Raw genomic sequence first — 12,838 nt, 5'->3', positions numbered from 1 at the left:
CTTTTCCAATGTGGTCTTCTCTAAGAAATGTCAAAGAACTACTGACACTGTTCTTAACCAGCAGAGTAAACACAACTTTGTGAGAATATGGCCCAGTGACAAGCAGCTTTTGACAATGAAAACACTTTAATCACACTATATCCTTACTACTTGAATATAGTTTTAATATACAATATATTTAATCCATAAATACCAGCCATATTATTGGGGAGGGAATGAGAGGGAGGGGACATACCCAGTATACATAGTGCCGTCTCTCAGGTGCTAATATCCAAGTTAAACAATGAAAGCTAAACTTGTCCCTCCCTTACTCTTACCAAATTTATCAGTTTTGCATCCAATTCTTTTTATTCCTGCAGCCACTAAACTAGTCTAGGTCCTGAGCAATTTCCAATAAAATGTTACAACAGCTATCCATTCAGGCTTTCTACCTCAGATCTTGTTGCATTCTCTACTACAGTCTATTCTCAATCATAATTTGTACTATAACTTTCCCGTGTTCAAATTTCTTTAATGGCTTCTCAATCACAACTTGCCTTTAGCACAGCAAATTATAATTTTGAACATTAATGAGTTTGGTTCTCAGTAAGAATAAAATACTACTTTTCTTATAGGTTATTATAAAGAATAAACGAATGTATGGTCAGTAAAGCACTGTGAACTGTGCCTCAAACTCCCTAAATGCTAACTGTCAACTTTAGTTACTATTTTCTTTCAATACTCTGCATGAAATTTGCAGCCAGTCAGCAAAGCACTTGTAGCTCCTTGCAGACACTAAGCTGTTTCCTTTGCTTGAAGCAACTTTTCTGAAACCTTCCCCTAATTACTTCCTTCCTCATCAATGTCTTCAGGTTCTGCTTAAATCTTATCTCCAAAAAGCTTTCTTTTGAAGCCCTGCCTTTTCACTCCTACTAAAGGTGCCTCTTATTTTTCCTTTTATATGTTCTGTATTTACCCCCTGGCATAATAATAAACAAATACTGAAGTATCTGGGAGTCTCATATAAACCAGACTGAAAATTTGGCACGGGAGAGGGCATTTCTTTCTTTTTTTATTTTCAACTTTGTAACTCAAATAAAATGAAATTAAATTCACAAACTTCTATTTAATATGTATTATATATAATGTCTAGATTAAAGTAATAATTTTAGGAATCAAATTTAATGTAGCTTCCCACCTAAAAGCTGAAATAGCGATAAACAATAAAAAAGTAATTTGGATAATGTCTACATGGCCTAAAAGTGGCAAAGAAATGTGGAAATTATACAAATATATATTTATATATATAAATTATATATATATATATATACACACACACACAGATTTTTTTTCTTCTTCTTTCTTTTCCTCTTCTATTTCTTTGTTACCAGGGACTGAACCCAAGGTCACTTAACAATTGACCACATCCCCAGCCCTTTTTATTTTGAGATAGGGTTTCACTAAGTTGCTGAGGCTGGCCTTCAACTTTCAATCCTTCAGCCTGATGCTCTGGAGTCACTGGTATTACAGGTATGTGCCACTGTGTCTGGCTGGCTGTCACAGTTTTTGTAGGTTACATCTGTAGCTGGTATTTTATTAAATACATCTTTTAATGCAGTAAGCCCTTGATGTATTGCCCAGGGTTTGATGCAAATACTCAAGATATATTACTATAAGTTTTTTTGGGGTGATAAACAGATTTTAGCTTTACAGGAATTCCAAGGCCAGCATTTAAAACATGTACACTGGGGTTAAAATAAATAAAGGTATTGTGTCCATCTACAACTAAACAAAAACAAAACAAAACTTAAATATGCTATCATCAAATATCTCTAGGGAAAATCAAACAGAATATACTTAAACTGGTATTCTTTTTATCCTTTTAACTGATTCATTAAGAGATGATATTACACAACTTACAATAGCTCATCTTCTGAGCATTTGTAATTGTCACTTTAATCCCCCTGGAATTTAATTAAATGAATATAATACTAATTGTGAATACTCACTCAATGTAGGGTCTCTTGCTTGTCCCTTCTTCCTGATGGGGTGCAAATTAACAGCTGGTACCTGAAGAACCTGGCTTACTCTGTGAGACTGATGTAAATGGGCTTTAGCTGTTTGGCCAGCTGACCTCAGAGGCACTGGAGACATTTCAGATGACTTGGCAGATCTTTTCTCACTTAAATTCTTGGTCACTATAGGAGAGAAAAAAAAAAAGAAAGGTAAGTGAACTTCTTTTTTAGGCAAGGTTATTATTACCACAGGCAACAATAAGTGGCCTATTAAATACCACTAATTTTTAGCACAAAAATAAAATGTTTTAAACTACCTTTCATAAATTTCATAACTTCAAGCCATTCTCTATACAATGGCAAAATGTTTCAACCAAATGAAAATCTGATCATATCACTTTCTTTCTCCATATGTCCCTGTATACAACTTTATATGCCTTCTCACTGCTCACAGGATAAAGGCCCAAAGCCTTACAACATGGCCTTAAAAGACCCTGCATGATTTAGCCACCCGCCCTCTTTAACTGTGTGCCTTTCTTTTCCTCAGCCCTATACTCTCTAGATTCCTATTAAAATAAATTGTTTAGTTTTCTAGACTGGAAAATTCCCTTCCACTATGTAACACTTGGTGCATCTTTCAGATGAAGATGTACTTGCTCAAAAACCCAGGGAACTTCGACTTAAGAAACGAAAGAACTGCTCCTTTGCATATAATCAATACCATAGTCTAAAGGATATTCTTTCTTCAGGCAGTGCTTCTATTTATTTATTTATTTACTTATTTTGTGGTGCTAGTGAATGAACCCAGAGCCTTATGCATGCCAGGAAAGCACTTTATCACTAAGCTATATCCCTATGCAGTACTTTTAATCCTTCACTCAGTTATTCAGGATGGTTTTATGTAGGTAGGTATAACCTTAGTACTTCATAATATGTTTGCTTTAAATATCAGGATAAAAGCAAATAGATGTTTAAAATGTCCCAGCACAGATGTAATAGTTAGTAATTATGCTTTTATTATGAGAGCCTAGTGAATATTTTGGGTGATAAACATCAGGGAACATGGCAGAAAGCTAAAACACAGGGACCCTGGGGACAATAAACACTGGCTCATCAAAGAATTGATCCTAAAATGTAATTTTTGAGTTAGAGCTTTGAAACACATTCTACCTTTCTCTCAACACTATATCAGTTCTTGATTTCACTAACATACATGGTTTGTTATTTATACTTAATTTTTAAAAGGTCAGCATTAAGTGGGAAATCAAATTCCTTATATGTATAATTTTTTTCAAAAGGAACCAAAACACTATATAATAATAATAATAATAATAATAATACATCATATTTCACAGTTTGATTCAAGTGGGTTATGAACTCCCAATTTTACCCCGTATACAGATTGCTGTATCACATCAGTTACCCTTCCATTGATTGACATATTGCCTTTCTAGTGTCTGATGTATTCTGCTGTCTGTCCTATTCTCTACTATCCCCCCTCCCCTCCCCTTCCCTCCCCTCCCCTTTTCTCTCTCTACCCCTTCTACTGTAAATCATTTCTTCCATTTGTATTATCTTGTCTTACCCCTCCTTTCCTCTTATATGTCATTTTGTATAACCCTGAGGATCGCCTTCCATTACCATGCGATTTCCCTTCTCACTTCCTTTCCCTCCCACCTCTCAACCCTGTTAATGTAAATCTTCGTCTCAAGCTCTTCGTCCCTACCCTGTCCTTGTTTCCTCCCCTTATATCAAAGGAGTAATTTGGTATTTGTTTTTTAAAGATTGACTAGCTTCACTTAGCATAATCTGCTCTAATGCCATCCATTTCCCTCCAAATTCTATGATTTTGTCATTTTTTAATGCAGAGTAATACTCCATTGTGTATAAATGCCACATTTTTTTTATCCATTCATCTATTGAAGGGCATCTAGGCTGATTCCACAATCTTGCTATCGTGAATTGTGGGGTAAAATTGGGAGTTCATAACCCACTTGAATCAAACTGTGAAATATGATGTATTAAGAATATGTAATGTTTTGAATGACCAACAATAAAAAAAAATAATAATAATAAAAATTTTTTAAAAAGTCAGCATAGGGCTTGAGAGTGTGGCTCTGTGGCAGAGTACCTGTTTGTTAAGCATGCCAGCATGGGTGGCAGGAAGGGGTTGTTCAATATTGAGGACAGAATCTCTTTTTCCATTGTATTTTCTAGATATTATCAGAATATGCCTGGCTTTTTCTTGTTTTACCTGACACCTGCAAAACACCTATTATCTCTAATGTTTGAATCAGATTTCTTATATTTTCTAATTGACAAATTATATAATTATAATACCCATTAAATAAAAGTAAAAATTTCACCCTTCATTTTAAGCTCAATGCAAAAATGTTCTCAAACAAAAAGACTCTTCTGTAAGGCTCCAAGTTTTACAAGATGTCTTTATAAAGCTGCTTTTCTTTTTTTGGTACTGTGAATTTGACTCAGGAGCATTTAATCACTGAGCTACATCCTCATTCCCTCACCTCCTTTTAAAGTAATTTTGAGACAGTGTCTCACTAAGTGGCTAAGGCTGGCCTTGAATTTGCAATCCTTTTGCCTCAGCTCCTGAGTTGCTGGGATTACAGGTGTGTGCCACTATGCCCTGCTTTATAAAGCTTCTTAAAGAATAACAAATTATCCCTCTCTTTCTTGCATATCAGGGATGAATAAGATTCTGGATCTGATTAACGGAATTACATGATGTTTAGGGTATGTCAGTACAAAGTTAATTTTCCTGGAACTTCAGCATAATTCTGGGGAACCAACTATCTATTTTGTTATCCTCTGTAGTATCACATAAATGAAAACTTGTACTCACAGGTACCATATCCAGGCTCCCACTGCAATGACATCATCTGGAACTTCTCCTCATCTGTCTCTACATCCAGACTAGAAAGATACTGCTTTACTTTCCTTGCCATTTGGGCATCCTCATACAGCTTCTTGGCATTGAGCAGAGAGCTGCGGCGTGTCCTTTTTTTGTGAGCACCTCCCTGAACATCCAGCATGTTTGAATTTGTGCTGCCTTGACTGAGTGACCTGTAAGAGGATAGAAATCAAAATAAGGGGTGGTAAAGATGAGAATTAAGCACAGAAGAATGAAGATTAAAAGATTTTGCTCTGTTAATGCTATTGCATGCTGACGTAAATGAGTTAAAAGATGAAGAGCATTAATGCAAAGTAATTTGGCACATATGGCGATTTTCTGAATAAAGAATAAGATTTGATAAAATGCAAATTTCAAAAGAATAAGATACCAACTCCTCCCTATGCAATATATTCTATCAGACCTGTGTTTGTGCCTATGCAACCATGGTACAACTGTGACAAGAAAAAGCATTCCTTTGGCCCTAGAAGCCATCCACACTCTGGAGATATGGCAAGAGTCTGGCAACACAAGACTATCATCTATCAGATATCTGCATGAAGGTTCTCCCATAAGGAAGTTTCTAGAGCAGTTTTGCTCATCTGTGCTACTCTGGACACACGGACACGCTATTACAATCACCATTCCTGTCTAGAACAGGATTACTTTGGGCATGTTGTCCAATTTTACTAGTAAGATATTAGCTGAAAATAACAGCATTTTATTCAATTCAGAATAGAGATCAGAAATGTAAAAAAATTTTCAATATTTTCTCTCATATATGGAATAGTTAGTCAATATTTGGGTTTAAGGAAGGGGAATCTGAAATTAACTTTTGTAATGCTGCTAAATGTGATGGAACTGCAAGTTGAGTAAAAACAACTACAATTCAAATAACCTGCACTTTCACCCAACTCTACTGTTTGTCAAGCATCCTTTAACAAGACTAGCAAACACAAGGTTCTTGAATGATTTTTATTTGAAGGCAGCTGCTGTTCTAAAACAAGAATATCCATTCATTATCTAAATTTGTCTCATATTTACATATAAGTATTCTAAATACACAGATCACAACCATACAACAATTTGTTCTTTAGTGCTCACATACTTAAATTAGGTGAAACAACTAAAATAGTGTTATGGCATTTTAAAAAAAATCACATTTTAAGATCTCTTGAAATAGGGGTATATTAAGATTTGATGACAACTTTCAATTGCTGCTGGTTAGGCAGAAACTGTTGATGTAGTCATCACTACTTAAAAGTGATACTACTTAAAGTGATGTAGAAACCTTAAAATTTGCAGAATGATTTGGAAGAGAGAATATTGATATGAGTAAATTACCCTTTCAGATTCCAGGGAGCAAATGATTATAAAGAGAGTAAATTTGACAATTTCAATAACATTCCCAAAGGTGTCAAAAGGTGGCTAGCTCTAATTACTTGCAAAGCCAGCCTCAGAACCCAATATCAGGAGCTTGCGTTATGCCATATTTTTAAGATGGTGGATTATCAATACACTGGATGGCACAGAAGACAAGACTGTGTGCATTTGAGTCTCTGTATACTGCAGAAAACCCAGAAACTAATGACTCTAAAAGTGTTTCAGAAGATTCACGGTCTGAATATGAAGAAATTTTATAAAGATCTAAACCAATTTATTTTGCTTGTTTTCCTTTATATATATATACACAATAAGGTTAATGTAATAAAAATTCAAACCTAAGTTCACAGACTTATAAGAGATCTTTCAATAGCATGAAGTAAAATTTTGGTAACAGGATAAAGCAGTGAGCTAGGGATTGGCAGCACAGGGGGATTGAATCCAGGGGCACTTGACCATTAAGCTATATCCCCAGCCCTTTTTATTTTGAGACAGAGTCATAAGTTGTCTAGGGTGGTCTTGAACTTGTGATCCTCCTGCCTCAGCCTCCTCCTGAGTAGTTGGGATGACAGGCATATGCTACCACACTTGACCACTGCAGTGATTTTCTTGTGTTGCATAAAATAATAGTGGAGTCAACTGATAAAACTTTGGATTCAAAGAAATGAAGTAAAATTCAGTCCTAAAATTTAGTAATAAGTTTTAATATACTAATATTTAATAATTTTAAAAGAAAGAGAGGGTGTTAACAAATTTAGGGTAGATAAAAATTCTTTTTTTTTTCTTTTGTGGAACGGGGTATTAAACCCAGGGTCTCACACATGCTAAGCAAGCACTCTAGCACTGAGCCAAATTCTCCATCCTTTTAAAAACTATTTTAAGACAGTGTCTTGTCAGGTTGCCCAGGCTGGCCTCAAACTTGTGATCCTTCTGTTGCAACCTCCTAAAGTAGTTGGGATTATAGGAGTGCACCACTATGCCTGGCAGTATAGAAAACAAAATTCTAAAAAAGAAAACACTGTAATAAATGACAGTGTCTTTCACACTATTTTCAAAACAGGAAATACTGATGTAAAATGAAAATATCTGTTTGTAAGCATCAACTATCATACAATACAAATCCTAAAGCTGAATAAAAAGTGAATGTATTAAATCATTAATCACCTCAAAAAGCCACTATGATTGTCCAAGTATTATTCTTTAAAATATTAATATCAGGTTAGAAGAGACAGAAAAGACTAAGACATAAATGTATGATATGGAAGAAATACACAAGAAACACAGAAAAGGAAGGAAAGAATGAAGTACAGGAAAGCCAAATTTGCTAAGCTTTAACAGAAAACAAAACCACAAATAAGACACAATACTGAAGAAAATGGCTCACAAAATAATTCTTCTTACATGTAATAAAAAATCTAACGTCTTGGTTCACTAGTATTAAGAAAATTCTTCTTATATAATTCTTTCACCCATAAAAGTCATCTCTCTTTTCATCTAAAAATGAAAGGACTAAGTACATGATATGTAAAAACTTTAACAATTTACTATTCTAAACGAATATCTACGTATGTAGAAGCATAAAAAACAAAAAACAAAAGGTGTTTTTTATTCTAACAGTTTTACAGAGAGTTAAGAAAGTCTTTTAGCAAAACTGGTAGAAATTTAAAATAATTTTCAATCAGTGTTGGAAATCTCAGGTGTAAATGGCTTGGAAGAATTAAAATCAGGTTCTAGTTTTATTGCGTAATATAGCTTGAATAAAGATTGCCTCTTTTTGGAAAAGTGATGAAAAATGCAACCTTCACAAACAGTTCTCATCCACTTTTATACCACTGACATGATATGTTTACTTTAAAAAAATACTTATTTTTTAGTTTTAGGTGGACACAATGTCTTTATTTTTTATTTTTATATGGTGTTGAGGATCGAACCCAGCGCCCCGTGCATGCCAGGCAAGCGTGATACTGCTTGAGCCACATCCCCAGCCCCAAATGTTTACTTTTATAAAATAAAATATGGTAATGAAGAAAAAATGTGGTGTGGAGTCTTGTCAGAATGCCTAGGTTTGGATTCACTATCAATGAGCTATAAAACTGGGCAATTCCATCTTTCCCATCTATACCATGGGAATAACATCTACTCAAAGGATGATAGGAGAATTAAACAGCTAATTCATTTAGAAAACTTAGAACAACGTGTGGCACATGGGAAATATATAACAAATATTCACTACCATCCTTGTCTTTATCATCATCTATGAGATCCTGCTAAATTAAAAAAAAATTAAAATGGGCTTATAGAACATCAATAATGGAAAAGTAAAATCAGTAAACCAATACATAAAAAAAAATACAAAAAAAAAAAACCCCTAAAAAGTTCTATCACTACGTTCACCTTGTTAGCAAAAAGCATTTGTCCGGAATGTAGGTTGACAGAGTTAATAGAACACATGCTGTTTTATATGCGTGCATTAATGAAAGGGATGCATTATATGTTAAGAGTTGCACAACCTTCATTCCAGTTGTGTTCATCTCTACACTTACCCCAGACTCCGCCACCTCTTCTTCCTGTAAGCAAGAGCCACAAACATTGAAGCATGTGTTTGAACAGGAAAGCACAGAAACAGACAACAGTTGAAAGTCAGAAAAACTATGTAGACAGGGTAGAATGGAAATATTTCACCAGGAAAAAACTGTAGCTTAATGGTAAAATGACTTTAAGGAAATGCAAGGGTTTGAGTTATGATACGTCCAGAAGGCCAAAAGAAACCCCATGATGGATTTTTAAAAAAAATATTTATTTTTTAGTTTTAGGTGGACACAATATATTTTGTTTTTATGTGGTGCTGAGAATCGAACCCAGTGCCTCACGCATGCTATTCGAGCGTGCTACCACTTGAGCCACATCCCCCTGCCATGATGGATTTTTAAAAAACAACGTAGTATATGTGTATGTATGTATTTTGGTACTGGGGACTGAACACAGGGGTGCTTTATCACTTAGTTACAACCTCAGTCCTTTTTAATTTTTATTTTGAGACAGGGCCTCACTGAGGATGAGGGTCTTAATAAATTCATGTAGCAGTTTATTATAAGAAGCTTAAATGAAAATACTTACTATAAATTTTGAGTTAAAAGTTTTTAAGGAAAAAATCTTGAAGTATAAAATTTGTGAATGTGATTTTGAAAATATTTTTTAAGCCATTCATTAAGTGACAGAATGAAACTACAAGGAATATTAACAATTCTTTTCTACGTGCAGAAATTTCTCTGATGAAGTATTTTATAAGAAATTGTAAAGAACAGTTGGCCAACAAATCCAACTTAAAATATAAGTAAAAATGTATCAGTGAAATCTTACCATATTGTATATCTTTATGCTATTGTTCAAATAAAGACAGTGTTTTTTTTTTATTTAGCAAACTGATGATTACTACTGGCAGACAGACAAAACCGATTCAGGAAAAATTCAGTCGAATGTTTACAGTGATATTTTCCCTCATTTCTTATTCTACTCAACCCAGGCTATTCCCCCCCACCCACCTCAAACAGCCAGGTTTATTAATTTTCACATCAGTTTTTTCCCCCTCTTTGCCCATTTCTGAGGCACAGATGGTAGTTGGTATATTATCAACTGGTCTGGCAGGGACACAAATTCATTACATAGTCAGGGACCAGAGTGGTAACATATGAGTGAATGGTGTTCCATATAAGACAATAGGGAATGTCAAGACCACTGTACAAGGACATGCAACAAAAATAAAAACAAAACAAGTGAACAAGCCCTCCTCCAGGTTTGCTTTGATTCCTGGTTCTTATTGTTTTCTGCTATCACACTGTTGAACAATGACATCTCTTATATGTATTGGTCTCAAGTGGCAGAAAAGGGATGGAAATTGGGAAGAGGAGATTAGGCACACTCATTCCTCCTCCACATATTGAGGATCTCTAAATTAGAGAAACCATCAGATTAACTACTCACAATAACAGACTCCTGAACAGTGATGTGAATAAGCAAAAAAAAAACAATCGTCGACACACACTGGTTTGTTGGGTTACATAAACTCCAAATGTTCTTTTCTTTTTCTTTTGGGGATTGAACTTAGGGAACTCTACCCCTGATAAACACCCCTAGCTTTTTTAACATTTTTAAATTTTGAGATAGGGTCTTGCTAAGTTGCCCAGGCTAGCCCTGAACTTGAAATCCTTCTGTTTAGCCTCCCAATTAGTTAAGATGATAGGTGTGCACTATGGCACCTGGCTTTTCAACTCTGGTTTTTAAAGTACCAAGCATTTTTGTTTCCTTAGCAGAGTATATATTTTTTAAATATTAGGAATTAGTTGGCATCTGTAAATTATTCCATTTTTTAATGCTCTAAACACAGAAAAGAAAATCAGACCAAAAATTAAAACTGTAATTAGTCTACTTATACCCTGAAAATTATAAAAATTACTAGGAGCAGCTTAACAAAGTACTTTCTATAAACTACATAGCAATTCGAAGAAGCCTTTGTTATTACATTAAAAATGAATTTAAAATGCATTCATAGAAGATCAGATAATAAAGAATATAAATATTTCCCATTTTTAATAAAGATGAAGAATGATTAAATTTGCACTTTCTAAATTATGTTAAAGAATGTACATACAAATAAAAAGCGGCATTATTAACCTGAACAAAGGAACGTATGTTTTTTTAAAAAATATAAACAATTACTTTTAAAAATATTCAGTAAAAAAAGAGATAATTAATACATTACAGATTAGGTTTGAAACTATTCATCCTGTATGATAATTTCAGTGAAGATCAACAATGCGTTTGCTTATATTTAAAAAAAAATTACAACAATGTAGAACTATCCATATATTCAAAAAAGAAAGAGAGAAACTAGGGGTTTAAATTTTAGCAAATTACATAAAAACTGCTTTGAGCTTTACATTCCTCAGATATGAAAGCAAGGCTAATACCACCTACCTGTTAGGGTTACTGTGATAGACAATTACTTGAGATTGGCACTTGTAAAGCACTTAGTGCAGTGCACAAGAAATGATAAATATTATGATTATTATTATTATCACCCTTGATGCCCCCCAATAACACTTCACATTTCTGTGTCATACCTCTGTCGAAACATCATAGCTGGGTCCATATTAGCAGAAGTCATTCGAACAACTTGACGAATTTCCTTGGCAATCATTCTTAGCTTCTCGAAGTTTACTAAACCATCTACTTTGGAGTCATTTCCTATAGAATAAAAGTAATTTTTTTATATCAAAGTAGCAAAAGTCAAACTGTTACTCTTGGGGAGTACAAATAAGAGCCTTCTTTATAAGTGCTACTTTTGTTTTTAAGAATTGATATATCTGTGGATGGCTCAATCACAATTGCATGGAATGTACTACTGGGAGGAATTGTGTTCCCTATAGGAATAATGATTATGCTTATTAAATACATGATGAACTGTCCCTGGCTACTAAAACCACATTCAATTATTTTACAGACCCATAAAATATGCAGTCATTCAAATCTGTATTTCCACATGCTTGCTTTGCTCATTTGCTCTTTTGGACATCAAGGACATAGCTTGAAAACTTAGGCTTTAGTCAGAGGCCACAAGGTCACCTTGGGCTTAATTAACTAAGCCTATAAGTTTTCTTTGGTTTACAATGTTTTGAAAATTGTTTAATGAATTATAATCCTTAAAGAAGACATCCCAAAGGAATGTGAGATGGGAGATTACATGATGTTGGGTTTGTTTTCCCAAGTAGCAATACTTAAAACAAAGAAAGGTATATGCTTTTCAGTCTGGCATCCAACTTTCCTTTCCTAGAACATGATTTATAATCATGAACTCAAATTTCCCTGCTCATAATTTTCATTATTTTTGTTTTGCTTAAAAGTTCTCTGAGGAAAAATGTATCAGATTTAAAAAATAATCTACTTTTCTCTGATGAGATTAAGTTATGAGACAAGACATAGTTCATTTACTGTCTTATCTAACTTGTAGTGAGAGGCAAAAACAATGTTCAAAGGGCAATCTTTCTGCTCACAGTGGTTCTTTTTTTTCTTTTAAAAAAATCTGTCTTTAACAGTGTAACCCCATTTTTCTCCCATGGAAATCCCTGAGGTGCTGCTGTGTAACTATATAGGTGTGGAACTCATCACAGTAAAGAGCACTTATACATTAAAAAGATGAATTTTCAGGGTCTCAAAAAAGAGTTGGTAACCAAATAATCATCAAAAACTCTCAAGTCACATAAATTTGAGGGAAAATGTCCAAAGAAGGATGTTAGAAGCCTATGGCACTTTTGATTTTTTAAATGATAAAAGAGTGATGAATTTAGGCAGTTTAGAACAACCTTACTATTGAGAACAATTAGAAAGTTGGACAAATATAAAAACTATCTGAATGTTAAGAAGGCAGTGAAGATCTGCAGAGAATGAGAATGCAGAGGGGCAGGTATGGCATTTGCCAGTGCTTGCTCCTAAGTGTACTTGCTGATTTTAGAAGGGGGGATGATGAGAAGAACAACAAACACACAAACAAACA

General features: G+C 34.2%; 1 protein-coding gene across 3 annotated transcripts in view; it reads right to left on the bottom strand.

Moving 5' to 3' along the window:
• The window catches only part of Rapgef6 (Rap guanine nucleotide exchange factor 6), a 202,993-nt gene that overhangs the window by 16,253 nt on the left and 173,902 nt on the right, over nt 1-12,838 (bottom strand). For 2 of the 3 annotated variants that reach the window (XM_026400134.2, XM_026400136.2), the window contains exons 21-24: nt 11,409-11,532; nt 8,832-8,855; nt 4,858-5,078; nt 1,989-2,177 (exon numbers count right to left, since the gene is read on the bottom strand). In XM_026400134.2, the coding sequence (XP_026255919.2) occupies nt 1,989-2,177; nt 4,858-5,078; nt 8,832-8,855; nt 11,409-11,532 (558 nt within the window). The remainder of the gene's footprint in view (nt 1-1,988; nt 2,178-4,857; nt 5,079-8,831; nt 8,856-11,408; nt 11,533-12,838) is intronic. The other variant, XM_026400135.2, reaches the window with a different exon arrangement.

Source organism: Urocitellus parryii, chromosome 1 (genome assembly GCF_045843805.1).
Source record: "Urocitellus parryii isolate mUroPar1 chromosome 1, mUroPar1.hap1, whole genome shotgun sequence".
Classification (NCBI taxonomy): Eukaryota; Metazoa; Chordata; class Mammalia; order Rodentia; family Sciuridae; genus Urocitellus; species Urocitellus parryii.
The sequence above is the reverse complement of the archived record's forward strand: the minus strand, read 5'-3'. Positions and strand labels throughout refer to the sequence as shown.